The sequence below is a fragment of the Scyliorhinus torazame genome, chromosome 3, assembly GCF_047496885.1.
Source record: "Scyliorhinus torazame isolate Kashiwa2021f chromosome 3, sScyTor2.1, whole genome shotgun sequence".
Classification (NCBI taxonomy): domain Eukaryota; kingdom Metazoa; phylum Chordata; class Chondrichthyes; order Carcharhiniformes; family Scyliorhinidae; genus Scyliorhinus; species Scyliorhinus torazame.
Genome location: NC_092709.1, coordinates 43,867,368 through 43,888,833, shown reverse-complemented (window position 1 = coordinate 43,888,833; position 21,466 = coordinate 43,867,368). Strand labels below are relative to the sequence as shown.

Below are 21,466 nucleotides of genomic sequence, written 5' to 3'. Positions count from 1 at the left end.
CACTAATGAAACCGCATTCTCCCTACTTACTCTGTCCAGATCCCCATATGGTTGTGAGTACCTCTTACCAAGTTTCCTCTTGACCTTCTCTTAAGGAATACAATCCCAGTCTCTCCAATCTATAGCCACCAGAAATGATTTTCTGCATAATGCAACAGAGCGCCTGTGGCTTTTGAATAACACTTAACAGTCATGTTTCACTCATGATTTATTAGTGACTTCAATAAGTTTTCAAAAAGCTTAAAGATGAACAAACATTGAATTCTGAGACTAATAGTGGCATTGATTTATTTTATAACAATTACAAGCCTTTGATCAAAACTACCAACTAGTTCTTAATTCCTATTACTGAATGAACATGGGTCAATACAACACAAATAAAGGAGCTGCTCTCAATGTACAGTAAATTAACTGGGAAACTAAAATTGAAATTCCTAACTCAAACAAATGTTCATACTTGACCACAAACATTCGGTATATATAAATCAAAATCAATAAATACCTGCATTTTAAGTTGCAATAAATAGCTATGGCACATTTTCCAATTTGTTATTTTCATACCTAGGACACTGCAACTGAATTATACACTATTCAGAGATAAAAGTAAAAGAAAAAATAACTATACTGAAGAAAGAAAACCTCATTCCAAGCTAATGTTTATGTACAACGTTCAACGTATTTCTCAAAAATCTTTTTGATTAAAAATTGTTTGGAAGATTCATTACAATAGATCAATTCAGAAAAGCAATGAACGGTGTTTTTAAAAAACAGCTGATTCTAGGACTTTTGTGGAAGTTTTCTTTGTACTTAGAACACCAGCTTTTATCTTCAATTGAAACTAGAACATGTGTGGAAAATAAACCTTGGAAAAATCTTCAACTGTTCAAAATGATAATGGCCATTTCATGTGAAAACAATGTTTTCAATGCAGCCCAACAATTACTGCTGCCAGTGGTAGCAGATGATGCCACTCCTAGGTCCATTATAACACAAAGACCTATTGATATTATTGAAGGGCAATATGCCACAAAAATAGTTTCTCTGCTAATAACGGACTTCCAGACTTTTGTAACATTTTGGGCCCAAATAGTTTTTAATCAAAATACTATAAATACAAGTTTTTGTTTAGGAGAAGTTACATAAACTGCACAAGTTACAACGATTAGTACCTTCAGGGTCAAAACTGTACTTCCTCAATCCTCAACTGCAGTTTAACAATATTGAACAGATTTCCCCAAAAAGTTACAACAGGATTACTGTTGCATTCAGAAAGACAAGCTGGGAAGTAGTGAGAAAATAGGATTAAAAGGGAATGCTGTGGCACACAGTTGATAGTGACCTTTCAGCTCTTGAACCTGGATTCAAATACAGCCCTTCCTGCTGGATGAAGGTTCCCCCTAACTGATGATAAGGTTCTTATATAAACACATTTGAATTAATTTCAGCAAAAAACTGTGCTTAATTCAGCAACTAGACCACAGGGAAATGGGAGGGGGGGGGAGGAAAGAGAGAGAGAGAGAGAGAGAGAGAGATATAGGTGGGTACAGTCAGTGGTAGTCTTCTGCCACTAAGTAAAATTAAGGGTTTACTTTATCTGGTGGTGCTAGTGGAAATATGGTTTCAGAATGGATCAAAATCCCAACAACACTGTGGATGTTCCTGCATCAGCAGCTCATCACCACCTTCTCAAAGGCAATTAAGGATAGACAAAAAATGCTGCTCTGGCCAGCAATGCTCCCATCCCATGAAATAATTCTCTCGCATCACCATCCTTCACCTTGAACAGCACAAAATTAGAATGAACAAAGACAACTTTGCAACAAATTGCACATTTGGTTATAGCCAAGTTATAAAAAAATATATTAACTGTTTAAAAGTGGTACGATCCAACAATACTATTAACTATATACCATTAACAATACTATTAACTGCAGTCTAACAGTTGTTTACATTTGGATAACTGCGTAGTTCTGGAAATATTTGTGGGTTCACACTTAGCCCAACAAATAGTTGGAGAACGGGGAGTGCGATTGGCCTTCCTTTCTCCTTTGGTCAGTTGCAGTGAGAGGGATTAAACACAGGGTAACTATAATAATTTAGCATGCAAAATCATAACTTAATGAGACTGGTCATTGGTTTATTTCTGAAATAAAATGCAAAGCAAGCCACGCATTAAGGATTGATTTGAGATTGATCACACTCAATGAGACAAACTAATCAAAAGTGTGTGCAAATGCTTTGAAGAAACTGCCCCTAAAATCTTTATTGGCATTTCAATCGGGGTTTGCAAAAAAAATAAAACCAACTCATTGTGCATGAGCAGTGTAGTATCAATAACCCTGGTCTGAGGGACACCTGCCTCCAAGTATTCATATGATGGCATAATTGGTCCAAAAGAGTGGGGTTGAGGGGGGGGGGGGGGGGTTGAGTTTGGAATGAGTCAACATTCTTCAAGTTGATCTAGAAAGCTAAATTCACAAACAAGCGACAAATGATCCGAAGGGTAGTGGAACGATGGCAAGCGGTTTGGGCCAATCTGTTCCTCGGTGGGCAAATTCAGCAGTCTATTCACACAAAATGCACGCTGGGAGTACCAAATGTAATCCAACGTATGGCAGCTCTCGCCCGAGGTTCTTATTTTCCATGTGGTGAATGGAGGTTCCGACTGTCCATCTTCGCTCAGTAACTTATATGCACTGTTCAGATTTAGACTGGATTTAATAAACTGTTTGTAAACATCTTCAGTGGGCTCAGCATTGAAGTCTCCACACACAATAAGGGGAATACCAGCACCATCAGTAATGCTCTCTAGATTCTGAAGCAGATCGCAGCCTTGTGATGAACGGAACCGCTCCCAACCACTGCAAGCTTTCAGGTGTGTTACAGCAACACAAAACATTCTGCTGGTTTCAATACATCGGAGGGTTTGGACAATAGCCACTTGATTGGTCTGCAACATCCTGGCTGCTAGTCTAATTGTGGCACTGTCAACCAATTCAAATCTCTCCCTCAGAAAAAACAAAGCACATCCATCTGGCCCATTGTTAAGTTCTACATCCAAGCAAGGAGACGATGGTTTAGGGAAGAAGGTTGAATGATAGCCTAACCCACTGAGAATTGGCTGGAAGGTGTCAAAGTAATGGTCCACTTCTTGCAGACACAAGATATCTGGGCGGTACGTCAGAATCTCCTCCAGGATAAGGTATTTGCGCTCTGACCAGTTCAAAGCTTCCCTTGGACACTTAATAAAATTGTCCTTCCATTCTCCAAGAGCTGCATCAAAATGAGAGAGAAGAGTTGAAATCAAAATTACCAGTTACCTCAATGAAAAAAAAATCAAATCGTATCTTATGTAAAGTTCAAATAAAAAAATAGTAATACACACATGCAATTTAGACGAGGGGCAAAGCATAGCTCAGATGCTGTAAAATACACAGCATTCTACAGCCTCAAAGTTTTATTCAACAGTATCAGAGCTACAGCAAGGTTGGGGGGGCGGGGAGGGGGATTTCTCAATTGAGCTGTACTATTACACTGCAGAGAAAGCAGGGTGACTGCGTATAACCAAAGGGGCACTGCACCCACGTGGCTCCAGTGTTCAGTCTCAAGTGAACTGAAACCTTTCATACATTCTTTATTGGGTGTAGGGTATATTCAAATTAGAGCACTGATCCTGGCAGTAAGTCCAGGTTATTTCGCTGCAACCATAAAAACATAACATTAAATACTATTACTCGAGTTTAAAAAGAATACTGCATTTGATTACCAGCCTGTGGAAGAACAGCACAGATCATTTAAGAAGTGGCACCTTTTTGCACATGATGGTAAGGTAGTGTGCGTACCTCATCTTGGGGTTCATTTTCTATGTGAATGAGACAAATTATACCACAAGACCTCCTTTATGGGTGTCGCTAGCAAGGCCAGCATTGTTGCCCACCCAAAATTGCCCTTGAAACCGAGTGACTTGGTGGGTCATTTCAGCAGGTAAGTAAGAGTCAACCACATTTCTATGGGTTTGGAGTCACATGTAAGCAAGACCAGGTATGGACAGCAGATTCCCTTCCCTAAAGGGTATCCCTAAAGGGGCTGGTTTAGCACAGTGGGCTAAACAGCTGGCTTGTAATGCAGAACAAGGCCAGCAGCGCGGGTTCAATTCCCGTACAGGCCTCCCCGAACAGGCGCCGGAATGTGGTGACTAGGGGCTTTTCACAGTAACTTCATTGAAGCCTACTTGTGACAATAATCAGTGAATCCAATGTATTTTTACAACAATGATAGTTCTCATGGGCACCTTGCAGAGGCGAGTTTTCAATTCCAGATTTTATTAATTGAATTTAAATACCACCAGCAGCCATGATGGGATATGAGCCCATGTCCCCAAAGCATTAGCCTGGGCAATCACATCACCATTGCAGCAATATCTCCCACGGGCAATTACATCTAAAACAGCACTGTTGAAACTTAGTCTTTGGCGATGGGTTGACAGGTTTATGCTGTCCACAAACAGCCATTTGGATGCTCTTGGACATAGTGTGAACAGAAGTTCAAGCTCAGCAGTGATGCTTCCTTGCTCAGATAGCCCGTCAACACCCACTTTCTGGATCCAGGGGGCGAGGGTAGGGTCAGGAACTGGACTTCTACTCATGCTGATTAAGCTGGGCAGAGTTGGACTGTTACTATTTACCTCAGCGCCTCTGCATTGAAGGAGGAAAATGAATCCCAAAATAAAATCAGCTGGGGTTGATTACCATACAGTGCCCCTGCTTGAATTTCCACACGAATGTCAGACAAGAACTGCATCAAATATGGTCTGTGATAACCACTGTTGCCATCTAATGCTGTCTGGGCTGGAGCATATATACTAACCATTCGGGGAGGGCTGGCATTGAAAATGGAAGTGTGTTCCTACAAGAGGTACCATCTTCAGGAGAGAAGAGTTAGAAACGTATTTATTTTTTTAAATTTAAAGTACCAATTAGGGGCAATTTCGCATGACCAATCCACCTACCCTGCACATCTTTGGGTTGTGGGGGGGGGGGGGGGGGGGGACCCACGGAAACACGGGGAGAATGTACAAACTCCACATGGAAGTGACCCGGGGGCCAGGATCGAACCTGGGTCCTCAGGGCTGAGGCAGGAGTGCTAACCACTATGCTGCCCAAGAGTTAGAATTTAACAGTCCTATTGTCATATTAAAATGTCATTCACCACTAGTGAATGGTTTAATACTAAAAAAGACAGACCTTGTGCTAGAATGTTCCATTGCAAGACCTTGATTGGACGAGAATCACTGGCAAGATTGCTTTTCTTTAGATACAGAAAATCACGCTGGAGTCTGGGTGGACGGTTTTCAAGAGCCTTTTGACATTCTTTAAGGAGATCATTCGGGTCTGTTGGATCAACTGGCTCCAAGTCTGTCTCCACACCATACTCCTGTGCCTGTGGTATTCCGTTATCGGTTAAAGCTGGAGCCAGAGCACTGAACAATCTGTTTGTACTGGTTCCCATGGAACACACTAAAGTAGGGAGAAAGAAAAGGTACAGAAATTAAATACTCGAAGCGTCCAATGTTGGGTAAGTGGTATGGAATGTGAAATAAAATTCGATGAAAATAAAAAATGTGACAAATTTAACATGTTTGACCAGAGTTTTGGCACAATTTCCAGAGACCAGCAGACCACATCTTCCAAGTCCTGCATCAGTATTCCCTATTCTCGTGAAGGCGTTGACTCAGTTGGGATTTCCGATAGATGCTGGCAACTCTCCTCACCATTCTTAACGTTCCAGTGTCAGGCAGCTATTGAGAGGCATCAGCTAATGTTACTTGCGCAGCAAGGGAGCACTGGGTACCAGTCAGGTTTGGGATAACAGGTAGATTTTCCCTCTCCTAGTCCCCTGGTCAATTTTAGCATCCATTGTGTTGCTAAAATAGATACCCAACTGCTACTTTATTGGAGCTTTTCTGCAATTTTCTGCTGCCTTCAATGTAGCCTGATCCTCAAAGGGAGAAACGCAACTTCAGCAGGGTAACCACAAAAAGAAATAGCTTTACAATGTGCGGGGCATCACATCACTCTACCAGTCATCTTTAACCACTACTTACGGGCAGCACAGAATACAGCAGTGTTAAGACCTCCTCCAATGGTTCATTCGAGTAAAGTCCTGAACCAAGCAGAGAATAGACCTCCATTCAACTGCTGAGGCCTGCAGTTAGTCAACCTCACCGGAGATATTGCCACCACCAAATATGAAACGGAAGAAAAAGAAAAGAGAATCGATCCTTGTTTGAGAATTAATTTTCCTGCAGAAATTAAGCCCCAAACCATCCTTTTTTGTGAATGGCTTAGCACCACAATACATATTGTACTAATTGACCGAGATCCCATTGCCACCCCCCACATCTGGATTTAAAAACGTTATTAAAATATGGTATCAACTCCCAGCCACAATGCAGAGATGTAAATGTTCTCTTTGCCAACTGTAAGGATCTCTGCCAAATGTAAGGAGCTTCCTAGTTGATGTGAATGCAGTGTCATACTGTCCATATTGCCATTCATTTGGCAGCCACGGAGAAGGCCTGAGAATATGTCATACAGGCACTCTGTGGATTGGGGTTAAGACGGAATAGAGACAGTTTTACTCTGCACGTGGTTTGCCTAGCACCCGGTCTTGGCAAAATCGGGATGGATCAATAACAGAATCAAGAACAGGGTTTTAAAATATATTCAATACAATTACTTGCATCCACATAGCCATTTCTGGTTGTCTTCATAGAATGGAAATTGCACAGCCACCCAAGAACAAGTATCGATTCTGGCAACACCAGACAATTGCCACATTCAAGCTTATGACTGTCAAGCACATGATCACATTAAGTGGATTGGATTCACTGAATGAAAAAAGTCACAGCGAAAAGCCTGGATTAAAAAGAGCATAAATGACACCAACAGCTTGCACAGCATGGAGGTGGCAGTAAAAGTTCCACACTCCACTTAACACAACATCCACTGAGAGCCATTATAACAAGATGCTTCTCTCTAGGGATGTAGTGAAACTGAGGTGTGCCCATATACAACTTTTCAAGGCTGACCGACTGGCTGAAGCTGCCAAGGAGCTGTAAACAGATTCAGATTGTAAAGTAAAAGTAATCAAAAAAAGCGCAACTCTTTTACACTTTAGACAACAATAGGCCTTTGCACTGGTTAGCAGAAAAAGGATAAAAGCTCCCACTGATACACAAAGCACTAAATTTGGCATTAGTGCCAAATCGCAAAATGTTCATGTAGAAGCACAACTCAAGATGGATCAATGTCATACATTGTACCATAGATAGTGAATAGTGAGCACGAAAGGGCAGCAACGCATTCCAGTAATTAGTGACAGATTGATAATTCAAGATCAAGGTGCGGCACAGTATTTAGCACTGCTGCATCACAGCACCAAGGACCCGGGTTCGATTCCAGCCTTGGGTGATTGTCTGTGTGGAGTTTACACTTTCTCTGCATGGGTTTCCTCCGGGTGCTCCGGTTTCCTCCCACAGTCCAATGATATGCAAGTTAGGTGGGTTAGCCATGCTAAATTGCCCCTTAGTGTCCGATGGTTAAGTGGGCTTATGGAGTTAGAGATAGGGCGGTGGAATGGGCCTAGGTAGGGCACTCTTTAAGAGCGTCAGTGTAGACAAGATAGGCAGCAAGGCCTCCTTCTGCACTGTAGGGATTCTATGATCATATTAGTTAATGCTCAGAAATACATCGGCTAAACCAAGGACAGCCAGTATGGACGCGAGTCATAATATAGCAGACAATGATTCAGCCCGAGTCCATACCAGCCCTGTGGAGAGCAATCCACTGCACCACAGTAAAAACAAGTTGTAAGTTTATAAAGTTCATTGAATGTTTGAGATGACCAATTCACTGGATAACTGAAATACAAAGTGCCCTAAATGGATTTGCAGAAAGGGTCTCACAAAAGGCATTCGTAAAATTAAGATGTAAAAGATTAGCAAAGTGGTTAGCACTGCTGCCTGACGGCACTGAGGTCCCAGGTTCGATCCCAGCCCTGGGTCACTGTCAGTGTGGAGTTTGCACACACTCCCAGTGTTTGCGTGGATTTCGCCTCCACAACCCAAAGATGTGCAGGGTAGGTGGATTGGCCACACTAAAGTGTATATATATTTTTTTTAATCATTTGAAGTTGATGACCGTTCCATTAATATATAAATGATTAAACATGTTCGATAACTAGTTCTGAAATATTTGGCATGTATTAAATGTATTTAATCTTATTCATGGGTCATAGTGAACAAGCTTGATTTCAATCTTGAAGCCCACCGAGATGCACGGCCCACTCACTAGCCTAGGTTGCCCATCACTGCTTTAGACACTTGGCATATGTTAATGATAGGCCTAGCATGCCTTTCAGCACCTGAACAGAACATGCACTTGGGATAGGGGTAGTTGGAGTAGTTTCAGACTGCTCTATCACCAAGCCAGCACTGACATAATAGGCTAAAACAAATTTTATTGAACCATAAGCTGTAAATATCTATGGTTCAATAGGAGCCCTGTCCACATGCTGCCTTGCAGTTTGAGGGACTTCCCGACTTTCTAATTCCCCTTCTTTTGAACTTTCAGGACTGACACATTCAGCATCAAACAGCAGCTAAATCGGGATCTTCCACCACTACATTGCTGATCATCACTCCATGTGGTTGAGTTACACCCCAAATCATGGGGAGCCACATTCTCATTTAGAAGCTTCCCAGAGCCTGGTGGGATTTCCCACTCGTAATGTCACATCGACACTCAAATAAAAGTGTGGATTTCAGGGCTTTTCGAATTTCGGATAAGGGATGCTCAACCTGCATTTCCCTCTTTAAGATCTTGATACCATCAGTTGTTCGGGCATTCAGTTATAGTGTTTAAGTTTTACTTGGTGTTTTAGATTGTGGGTTTGTTTGCAGGGGACGGTTATAAGCCCTAGGTGGGGCTGTTTTGGCGCGAAAACCTCTTCATAGTCATACGTTAGTGCTTTAAAAAATTATATTACTCAAAGCGATTAACACGTTGAAAATGTTTTTGGTAAGTACAAAACATAATGTCCCCTCGAACGTTATATTCTGAAATCCGAAGATTCCAAAATTCGATACACACTTGGCTCCAAGCATTTTGCATAAAGGATACTCGCCCTGTAAATGTTTTCGCATCTAAGCTATAACTTTCTCACCAACCCCCTGATAGTAGATTTAATTTTTTATAAGTGCAGGAATGCCATTAAATCATCCAGCCAGGCAGATACACTGGGCAGGATGGAAGACCTCCAGCTAAGCAATATTCACCTCCAGGCCACCAGTGAGGCAAAGGCGACAACATCCGCCCCTCTCCAGAGTGAAACACCGGTGAGTCTGAGACCAAAATATAGCTACCAATGGCCTTAGAACCACCTGGAGAATCTCCAATATAGAGTTTAAAAAGGAAATTCAGAAGCTGGCAAGTTTGGGACAAGACCAAAACAGGTTTGTGGTTCGCTGGCGCAAGCGAACAACAATCACACTTGCCCTCCACGTTTGGGAAAAACCCACTCAACCTTTCCCTGGTCAATTACATCCTGTGTGATACATTGAACTGGATTAAACACAACCGGGCACAGGACATGTGGCGTTCACCCTGCAGAGGGCTACCCTCCCAGCCTCACCGTAAGCACAAGACGCAACTCCCTCTCCCTCACCCCATCTGGCGGGATCTGACGAGAGAATATAGCCATACAGATCCAAAATAGACCCACTGCCAGGTTGAGCCAAGGATATTCTGCAAACCTTATACAACCGACAAATCCAGGAGGTAAATTTGTGGCGAATCAAAATCTCCCGAAAATCTCCAGCAGATAATCCCATTCCACCCTATCCAAAGCTTTTTCAGCTTTGAGGTCCATTAGGCCTTGTGCTGAGGGAGAAAGAATAATGTTTAAAAGACGAATATTGCCTGACAATTGCCGGCCCTTCACAAAGCCGGTTTGATCCTCAGAAATTATACCTGGGAGACAAAGCTCCAGCCGGAGCGCCAGGACCTTAGCCAGCAGCTTAACATCAGTTTGAAAATTAAGATGGTTCAGTACGAACCACATTCAGCTGGGTCCTTGTCCCCTTTAAGGAGCAAATAGATTGAAGTTGAGTGAGAATTGGAGGCAATGAACCCAAGGCGGTGAGTCTTTAAACATATTCAATATTAAGAGTATGAGCTGTTCCGAGAATGTTTTATAAAACGCGACCGGGAAGCCATTGGGATCCGGGGCTTTGCCAGGTTGCAGCAGCCCAATACATTTTAAAATCTCTTCCAGGCATAATGGGGAATCTAATTCATTTCAACAGTTGGGGTGTGCAGATCATCCAAGAAGTCAGCCATGATCGATTTATCTGCAGGGGGTTCTTATTTATATAGATTGAAGTAATTAGATCTAAAAGCTGCATGGACCTAGAGTGGTGGAAACAAGATTGCCACCTTATTGCGTAAAGTTTTTGAAATTTAAGAACATAGGGTCGGTCTGATTACAAATGGCATTTTCTGTAACATAGAGTCATCTTGATATCAGAACCCTGTGGAGATGTCCGATGCCAGCATTTTAAAAATCCAGCCTGTTTTGCTCCCAATATCTTTTTTCAAACCATATGCAGCAAGTTCCAACATCAAATCAATAGAACAGCAACCCTTGGGAACTTCATATCATAGAATCTACAGCGCAGAAGGAGGCCATTCGACCCATCGAGTCTGTACCGGCCCTTGGAAAGAGCATCCCACTGAATCCGACGCCGCCACCCCATGCCCGTTACCCAGTAACCCCATCTAACCTTTTGGACACGAAGGGACAATTTAGTATAGCCAATCCACCCAACCCGAATATCTTTGGACTGTGGGAGGAATGGGAGCACCCGGAGGAAACACTAGCAGACACGGGGAGAAACTACAAACTTCACACAGACTGTCACCCGAGGCCGGAATTGAACCCAGGACCCTGCCGCTGTGAGGTAGTGCTAACCGCTGTGCCACCACTTCATTCCAGAACTTTATTCCAGCAGATGTAAATGCCTATAACACATGGGGAACCATCTATTGTTTTAAACAAAGCATTATCTTAAAAAAAAATTTAGAGTACCCAATTATTTTTCTTCCAATTAAGGGGCAATTTAGCATGGCCAATCCACCTAACCAGCACATCCTTGGGTTGTGGGTTGAAACCCACGCAGACACATGGAGAATGTGCAAACTCCACATGGGCAGTGACCCAGGGCCGGGATTCGAACCTGGGTCCTCAGCGTCGTTGTCCCAGTGCTAACCACTGCGCCACCTTGCTGCCCGGTTTTACCACATTTTTAATGTATGCCTCAAGAACCCCGCAATTTTGGAGAATTTAGAATCCATTTAACTTGCATTGGTCATGTGAGAGTACCTTTAAGAAATGGGTGTCTATTACTGCAGTGATGTCAGAGTGTTTATGGAGCTGGGCTGTCTGTCAGCATTTAGTTTCACTTTGAGAAAAGCTTGCGTGTGTCTGTGTTTTTTTGGTTTTGTTTCAGTGTTGGAGCTGCAGTCAGCCACAGAGTGTGTAATGTTGTTCCCTCTGCCATGTAAAGACCATCTCTTGATCGTTTGGTGCATTCAGAGTGATAACTGTTCTCAGTAGTGAATTTAAGCCTGATGTGCTTCTGTTAAAAGGTTTTATCAAGTCTTATGGATGCTAAAAGGAAAGTTTAAGTATTACTTAGAATGTTGTATTCTTTGGGGGTTGTATTTGAATTGATGGTTGCTAAGATGTTTACTGTGTTTTAACAAGGTTAACTTGAGTTCATAGAATAAACATTGTTTTGCTTTAAAAAATACTTTTCCATTTCTGCTGTACCACACCTGTAGAGTGGGCGTGTGCTCCCCATACCGCAATCAATTAAAAGTGGTGGGTCAGGTGAACTCCATAATACACTTTGGGGTTCTCGAAACCCTGGCCCATAACAAATTGGGGGCTTGAGGGGGATGAAAGTCTATCTATTGGATTGGCTTAGTGAACTTAAAGACAGTGAAGGGTGAGCATATTGTGGTTGCTTTTCAGGTGTGGTATTCTAGTTTAAGTGGAGTGTGTGTTGTGGACAATGGCTTTTTCAGAGGCTCAGAAGTGTTTGGGGGTGGAGAAGGTCACACGCAGTACCTTACGGACAGAGACTAAAAGCAGACTGTTAGATTTGGCAAAAACATTGCAGTTAACATTACCTGACAAAATGTGAAAAGATGAGGTAATTATGGCGGTGGCTAAGCATTTAAAGTTGCCTGAGATACAGTTTGACTCATTGGAAATGGCAAAAATTCAGTTACAAATTAAACAAATAGAACATGAGAAAGAATTAAAGCAGCTTGCATACGAGAGAGATAGAGAGGAAAAAGAAAGAGAGAGAGGAAAGAAAAGGAGAGAGAAGAAAGGAGAAAAGAAAGAATAGTCCTAGCAGAACAAAAAGAAAGAGAAAGGGAGATACAGATCAAGGAAAAAGATAAAGAGAGAGAGTTTGAGCTTCAGAAAATGGCCATGAATCATGGCAGTCAGTTAAAATTGGCAGACGTAAAGGGAAACATACAGTTGGATAATAGTGATGAGGATAGTGAGAAAGAGTGTCATAGTCGAAGGCTTAGTGGGGATCTATTGAAATATGTCCAAGCATTGCCAAGGTTTGATGAGAAGGAGGTAGAAGCCTTTTTCATTTCATTTGAGCAGGTAGCTAAACAAATGAAATGGTCACAGGACATGTGGGTATTACTGATTCAAACAAAGCTGATAGGTAGGGCTAGTGAAGTATTTGCATCACTACCAGGAGGTATCTGGGACGTATGAGGTGGTGAAAAAATCCATCTTAGGTGCATATGAACTAGTGCCCGAAGCCTACAGACAAAGGCGTAGAAATTTAAGGAAATAATTTGGTCAAACATACATGGAGTTTTAAAGGCTCAGAGTAATATTGATAGGTGGATAAGGGCTTTGAAAATAGACCAAGTGTATGAAGCTCTCAGAGAAATTATGCTTTTGGAAGTTTAAAAATGCGAGATTAGCAACAGAAATGGCAGATGATTATGAATTAGTTCATAAATCAAAGCTTGGTTTCCAACATCAATTTCAGCTTGTGAGGGATAGAAACTGGCGACATGAGAAATACTCAAGTGGTAAAGGTAAAGGTGATCTGATGGGAGATAATAAGGAGAGTGTACCTCAGATTAAAAAAGAAATCCAGGAGGGTGGAAAAGAAATGAAAAGTTTCAAATGTTTTCACTGTAGTAAACTAGGCCATGTAAAGTCACAGTGTTGGCGGTTGAAGAAAAGCACTGGGAAGGTTGATGTGGTAAAACAGGATAAGAGAGTGGGGTTTGTTAAAGTGGTAAAGGAAAGCCCAAGTGAAGTGAAGGAGGTGCAAAAGATTGTACAGCCTGATCAAGAGGTGGTTAATAAGAAGGTGCCAGATGTCTTTAAAGAATTTACTTGTGTGGGAAAAGTTTACTCATGTGTATCAGGAGGAGTAGGTAAAGAAGTCACAATTTTAAAAGATACGGGAGCTAGTCAATCTTTAATGGTAAGAGATGAGGAGTTATGTAGTTTGGGAAGAATATTGCCAGAAAAGGTGGTAATATGTGGAATTCAGGGTGAGAGGAATAGTGTTCCATTATATAAGGCAAGGTTGGAAAGTCCAGTGAAGAGTGGTGAAGTGGTAGTAGCAGTAATAGAGAAAGTATCTTGTCCAGGAATACAGTTTATCTTGGGTAATGATATAGCTGGATCGCAGGTGGGAGTGATGCCTACTGTGGTTGATAAGCCAGTGGAAAATCAAACAACTGAAGTGTTGAAGGACAAATATCCTGGGATTTTTCCGGATTGTGTAGTAACAAGGTCGCAAAGTCACAGGATAAGACAAGAGGAGAAATCAAAGAGTGGAAGTTCAATTATCAGAAACGATTTTTGATTAGATGGTTGAAAAAGAACAAAAACAGGTGGAGGATGAGGTGGATAGTTTTAGCTCAGGAAAATTGGCGGAGTTACAACAAAAATAAATAGAAATAAAACGGATGTATCAGAAAGCATTTACGGAAGAGGAATCTGAGTGTATACCAGAATGTTATTACCGTAAAAGTGATGTCTTGATGAGAAAATGGAGACCTTTACATATGCAGGCGGGCGGATGAAAAGTGGGCAGAAGTTCATCAAGTAGTATTGCCGGTAGGGCATGGAAAGGAGGTGTTGCGAGTTGCACATGAGGTACCAGTGGGAGGTCATTTGGGAATAAGGAAAACCCAAGCTAATATACAAAAACATTTTTATTGGCCTGGACTACATAAAAATGTAGTTAAATTTTGTCAATCATGCCACACGTCAAGTGATAGGGAAACCTCAAGCAGTGATAAAACCAGCACTCTGAATACCGATTCCAGCATTTGAAGAACCTTTTATAAGGGTCCTAACTGATTGCGTAGGACCGCTCCCTAAAACAAAAAGTGGGAATCAATATCTTTTGATTATAATAGATGTGTCTACTAGGTTTCCAGAGGTCATTCCAGTACGTAATATTACAGCTAAAAAGATTGTGGAGAAATTACTTAAGTTCTTTACTCGATATGGACTTCCCACAAATACAATCGGATCAAGTTTTAGTGTGGTAAACAGTGGTAGGTGAACCTTTAAAAGCAAGGTTTTGTGGACCTTATCAGATTGAAAGGAAATTAAGTGAGGTGAATTATGTGGTAAAAACACCAGATAGAAGACTCATGGAGTGTGTCATGTGAATATGCTTAAAAGGTATTTTGAAAGGGAAGGAGGGAAAAAGGAGGAGGTTTTAATGATTCTGACTCAAAAGTGACGAACCAAGTCCAGATGACTGTGAATTTGACATACCTCAAATTAAATTGGAAAATGAGGATGTTCTTAAAAATTGGGATAAATTGTTGAGTTACCTTCCAGGGGAAAAACGGATCGACCTGAAAGAGTTATTGATATCACGTGGGCAAGTTTGTAGGGATAAATTGGGAAGTACTAAAATGGCTAGACATGATGTAGATGTGGGAAATGCTGTTCCAATCAAACAACATCCATTTGGACTTAACCCTTTAAAATTGGCACAGATTAACAAAGAGATTGAGAGCATGCTTAAAAATGGCATAATTGAAGTGGGTTGCAGCCAATGGGGCTCACCCATAGTGATGGTACCTGAACCAGACGGTACCCAACGGTTGTGTGTGAACCATAGAAAGATTAATGCAGTTATAAGAACAAACTCTTATCCTATGCCATGTTTGGAGGATTGCATTGAGAAAGTGCGACAACAGCTTTTATTTCCAAACTGGATTTACTTAAAGGTTACTGGCAGGTACCTTTATCAGAAAGGGCGAAGGTGATTTCAGCTTTTGTGACTCCAGATGGTATATACCAATTCAAAGTTATGCCATTTGGCATGAAAAAAGCCCCAGCCACATTTCAACAGTTAACTAACAAAGTTGTTTCAGGATTACCCAATTGTGCGATATACATCGACGATCTGGTAATTTTCAGCCGTACATGGAAAGAACATTTAAAACATCTGATGGGAGTTATTCGATTGATTTCAGGAGGCGGGTTTGGTGATAAACATAGCCAAAAGTGAATTTGGAAAAGCCAAAGTCTCTTTTCTTGGCCATACAATCGGACAGAGTCGAGTGCTCCCATGGGATGTGAAACCAAAAGTAATTGGGGAGTTTCCAATACCCTCGATACAAAGGGAAATAATGCGATTTCTTGGTAAATGAGTGGATTTGATTGAACATTTATGAAAAATATTTGTAGCGTGGTTGCTCCACTGATGGACTTGCTGAAGAAACGTCGAAAATTTCAGTGGACAGCGGAATTTCAACAGGCATTTGACTGCCTGAAAGTTGTGATAACCAATGTCCTGTGTTGGAGAAAGACAAGGGACTCTGTGATCAGATTGAACTAAAGTATCTGACTTTAAAGAGCCATGCAGAGGCGTAGAGAAATGGATGGATCGTGCAGAGACCTTGTTCAAAGAGACCGTCAATCAAGAGGGATTCCGGTTGGAGGAACAAAAAAAAAAAGGACTATATTATTATACCTGTTTACAATGTGTTGTTTTATGAAATACAAAAAAGTATATTTACTGTGTGCATTTCTTAAAGGATAGTGAAAAGGTGAAAAATGAAACCATCTTGAAGTTGATGGGGTTTTTTTCTTTGGGGGGGGGGGGGGGGGGGAGGTGCCATTGAGAGTACCTTTAAGAAATGGGTGTTTTTTTTACAGAATAAAACATGTTTACTGCAGCAATAGTATGGTTTTGCTTAGCATAGCTGACACTGTCTTTTGCAATTTAGGACAGAGGTCACCATATTACATCAATATTTGCAGCGATTCAAAACACAGAAAAATAGTTTAAGCATTGGCCTCAATCACGCAGGGACATCAGTGCCTACTTAGGGAGTAGAGGCCAGAGTAGGATTCCTAAACTTTGTTTGGAGTCAAAATTGAAAGAGATTGCAACAAAAATAAATGTGAACTGATTACCATGCAACACATCTTGATCTCAAGACCACCCATTTTCTTATCAAAATGGATATTTTCAGTTGTCACTGAATTTCTTTTAAAAAAATCTCCAGTTCTATTTCCTTTCAAAATACTAATTATCCTAGCTAATTATGACTAATAAGTCACATTCTCCAATTTAGTGTTAATGAATTGTGTGCTAACTTTAGCTCACATTAACTATATGACTAGCAGCCTAAATGTTGCTATGTAAAGGACCTTATCACATCAAAAGCAAATTCACTGCCAACATTTGACTTCTACCTGGCATTCAACTCCATTGTACCACAAATTATTCACAGCCCCTGTTACTCATTCATGATGTGCAATGAAAAAAATCAACCCCTATTCAGGCAATTGTCCTGAGAAGCTATTGAAGAATATAGCCAAAGACAAGCCCATTCTTCAGTACATGGAGATGACGGAGGGAGGACATGATTGAGATATATAAAATTATGAGGGGCATTGATAGAGTAGACAGGAAGAAGCTTTTCCCCTTAATGGAGGGATCAATGACCAGGAGGCATAGATTTAAAGTAAGGTGCAGGTGGTTGAGGGGATGTGAGGGAAAATGTTTTCAGCTAGAGGGTGTTGGGAGTCTGGAACTCACTGCCTGCAAAGGTAGTGGAGACTGAGATACTCATAACATTTAAGTACTTAGATGTGCACTGGTACACAAGGCTATGGCCACGTGCGGGAAAATGGAATTAGAATAGTTAAGAGTCAAAGTCATAGAGGTTTACAGCATGGAAAGAGGCCCTTCGGCCGAACTTGTCCAGGCCACCCAGTTTTTACCACTAAGCTAGTCCCAATTGCCCACATCACTCTATACCCATCTTTCCCACATAACGGTCTAAATTTTAAAAAAAGACAAAATTGTACTTGCCTCTACTACTGCCTCTGGCAGCTTGTTCCAGACATTCACCACCCTCTGGAAAAAATTGCCCCTCTGGACACTTTTGTATCTCTCCCCTCTCACCTTAAACCTATGCCCTCTCGTTTTAGACTCCCCAACCTTTGCGAAAAGGTGTTGACTATCTACCTTATCTATACCGCTCATTGTTTTATACACCTCTATAAGATCACCCCTAAGCCTCCTACACTCCAAGGAAAAAAGTCCCAGTCTATCCAGCCTCTTCTTATAACTCAAACCATCAAGTCCCGGTAGCATCCTAGTGAATCTTTTCTGCACTCTTTCTAGTTTAATAATATCCTTTCTATAATAGGGTGACCAGAACTGCACACAGTATTCCAAGTGTGGCCGTACTAAAGTCTTGTACAACTTCAACAAAATGTCCCAACTCCTGTATTCAATGTTCTGACCAATGAATCCTGTCCACCAGTAGCTCCACTTTCAAGGAGCAATGAGCCTGTACTCCTAGATCTCTTTGTTCTGTAACTCTCCCCAATTAACTGAGTAGGTCCCGATTTGATCTACCAAAATGCATCACCTCATTTATCTAAATTAAACTCCAAATGCCATTCATCGGCCCACTGGTCCAATTGATCAAAATCACCTTGCAATCCTAGATAACCTTCTTCACTGTCCACTTTGCCACCCATCTTGGTGTCATCTGCAAGCGTACTAACCATACCTCTTAAAATTCTCATCCAAATCATTAATATAACTAACAAATAACAGTAGACCCAGCACTGAGCCCTGAGGCACACCGCTGGTCACAGGCCTCCAGTTTACAGAGGAAGAACAACCCTTAACAACCAAGAGTCTTCTGGTGTCAAGACAATTTTGTATCCAATTGGCTACCTCACCCTGGATCCTGTGAGATTTAACCTTATGCAACAACCTACCATGTGGTACCTTGTCAAAGGCCTTGCTAACGTCAGTGTAGACAACGTCGCCTGCACTACCCCCATCTATCTTCTTGGTTACCCCTTCAAAAAACTCAATTAAATATGAGACGCATGATTTTTCACGGAAGACTATGCTGACTGTCCCCATCAGTCCATGCCTCTCTAAATACCTGTAGATCCAGTCTTTCAGAATACCTTCTAACAATTTACCCACCACAGACATTAGGCTCACCGGTCTGTAGTTCCCAGGCTTTTCCCTGGGGCCCTTCTTAAACAAAGGCACAACATTTGCCACCCTCCAATCTTCAGGCACCTCACCTGTGGCTGTTGACAATTCAAATATCTCTGCTAGGGGACCCGCAATTTATTTGGATACTTTTCATCAGGTCCTGTGGATTTATCTACCTTGATGGGCTTTGGGGCTTTCAGCACCTTCTTCTCTGTAATATGCAAACTCCTCAAGACATCACAATTTATTTCCCCAAGTTCCCTAACATCCATGCCTTTCTCAACAGTAAAAACCAATGAGAAATATTAATTTAGGATCTCCCCCATCTGATGAATCCGCACATAGATGACCTTGTAGATCCTTAAGAGGCCCTACTCACTCTTTTGCCCTTTGTGTATTTGTAGAAGCTCTTTGGATTCTCCTTTGCCTTATCTGCCAAAGCAATCTCATGTCCACTTTTTGCCCTGATTTCTCTTTTAGCTCTACTTCGACAACCTCTATACTCAAGGGATCCACTTGATCCCAGCTGCCTATGCATGTTATATGCCTCCTTCTTTTGGACCAGGGCTTCAATATCCCAAGTCATCCAGGGTTCCCTACTTCTACCAGCTTTGCTCTTCACTCTAACAGGAATGTGCTTACCCGGAACCCTGGTTAACACACTTTTGAAAGTTTCCCACTTACCGGCCATCTCTTTGCCTGCCAACAGACCCCCCCAATCAACTTTTGAAAGTTCCTGTCTAATACCATCAATATTGGCCTTTCCCCAATTTAAAATTTTAATCTTTGGACCAAATCTATCATTCTCCATAGCTATCTTAAAACAAATGGAATCATGGTCACTGGTTCCAAAGTGATCCCTCACTAACACTTCTGTCACCTGCCCTTTATTTCCCAAGGAGGTTGTCAAGTTTCCCCCCCTCTCTAGTCGGCCATCCACATACTGGATGGGAAATTCATCCTGAATACATAAATTTCTCTCCATCCAAGCCCCTAATGCTATGGTTGTCCCAGACCCCAACTATTACCACCCTGTTTTCCATGCAGCTATCTAAAATCTCCTTACATATTTGTTCCTCAATATCCCGCTGACTATTTGAGGGCCTGTAGTACAAACCTATAAAAGTGATCTCTCCTTCTTACTTTTCAGTTCTACCCATATAGACTCAGTACAAAGTCTTACAACACCAGGTTAAAGTCCAACAGGTTTGTTTCGATGTCACTAGCTTTCGGAGCGCTGCTCCTTCCTCAGGTGAATGAAGAGGTCTCATATAGACTCAGTGGGCGAACACTCGGATATATCTCCTCTCAGTTCCACCGTGATATTCTCCCTGATCAAAAATGCAACTTCCCCCTCCTCTCTCACCTCCTGTTCTATCTTTCCAATAGCATCAATACCCTGGAATATTGAGCTGCCAGTCCTGCCCCTCCGATAGCCATGTTTCAGCAATAGATACTAATATCCCACTCCCATATACCATGCCCTTAAGTTCATCTGCCTTGCCCGTCAGGCCTCTTGCATGGAAATAAATGCAGTTTAATCTAGACTTCCCTTGCTCTCTGCCCTGCTTTTTCAAACCAACTGTCCAGTCATGTTTTGTACACTCTCCATGTTTTATTTCTCTTAAGCCTTACTGGACCCATTCACTGAGTTCTCCACAGTCTCTGCACTCTGTACTGTGGCCCTTTTTGATTTTTAACTTTGGTTTCTCTGCCTTTCACTTTTCCCTTTACTGCTTTTTGTTTCTGTCCCCACTGTACTTTCCTCCGATTTCCTGCATTGGTTCCCATCCTCCTGCCACATTAGTTAGGTGGTTGTTTTTGACAGGCGCACATCTGATGGGCCGAAGGGCCTTTGCTGTGTTGTAGGCCTCTATGACTCTAAATAATCTCCAGACAAGCAACAAGAAAATAGTTCTCCCCCACTATCCTGATGTCAACCTTCAGGTATAATTATTAGGCAACAAACAGCAAACAAATAGGGTGCAAGTGTTAAATCATACCCACCAAGATCACTCCAAAAATTAGCAAAGAATCAGAATGATTCAAGATGGAAGGTTTCTTGACTGAACATTCAGTTTCAAGGGCAGACAAACTGTACAAGGACACAGTTAGAGGAACTACACCATCTAGAGGTGATTCACTGTACAGAAATCTACAGATATGCTACATCAGCCAGCTCATCTCAAACCTACCTCCGCCCATCACCACCCCACAAATAAAGCAGGTACACATGACCTGGCACAAAATGCAAGTGGCCTGGGTTTTGTTCAAGCCATTCAAAGTAATCCCACCAACTTTCAAATACAGCTGAATTCAGAAAGGGCAACACACGCTGTGGACACAAATCAACGCATTTACTATATTTAACAGCTTTAATCAAATATCACTAGTCTAGTGAGTGGTAGGGACCAGGCTTTCACTGCCAGTTTAAATGTTATCACACTCTCCGTTCTATCTGCCACCCGCACATTTGCCGAGGAGAAAATATATGATACAATGCATCAATTTCTTAATATTTCCTTTGATTACGAACTCAGTAAGAAAGTTGCACAACACAACATGCAACAGGACCTGATGTGAACTTTATTACTTCACTTTATCACAACACCCTGGGCTAGTGCAGTCAATTCCAGTCCTTCTTGACCCAGAGTCACAACACAGGTGAAACTAGATTTTATACCGATACCCGTGGCTTTATAGAATCATAGAACCCTTTCTAACTGGCATCTCCACTCCACATACACACACAAAACGGTGGTTGAAAGGTAAAATGAATATTAATGAAGGATCTTTGATACAGCTGAATGTCTTCAAGTTAGTGTTAGGTTTTCAGTTTGA

General features: G+C 41.7%; 1 protein-coding gene across 3 annotated transcripts in view; it reads right to left on the bottom strand.

Moving 5' to 3' along the window:
• Positions 1 to 262: 262 nt before the first annotated feature.
• Positions 263 to 21,466, bottom strand: part of nocta (nocturnin a) — a 61,675-nt gene continuing 40,471 nt past the window's right edge. Inside the window, exons 1-3 of one of the 3 annotated variants that reach the window (XM_072495576.1) lie at positions 20,633 to 20,652; positions 5,244 to 5,516; positions 263 to 3,273 (exon numbers count right to left, since the gene is read on the bottom strand). In XM_072495576.1, the coding sequence (XP_072351677.1) occupies positions 2,441 to 3,273; positions 5,244 to 5,508 (1,098 nt within the window). In that variant the 5' untranslated portion in view covers positions 5,509 to 5,516; positions 20,633 to 20,652 and the 3' untranslated portion in view covers positions 263 to 2,440. Of the gene's footprint in view, positions 3,274 to 5,243; positions 5,517 to 6,103; positions 6,210 to 20,632; positions 20,653 to 21,466 lie in introns of those variants that run through there. The other 2 variants (XM_072495578.1, XM_072495575.1) reach the window with 2 other exon arrangements.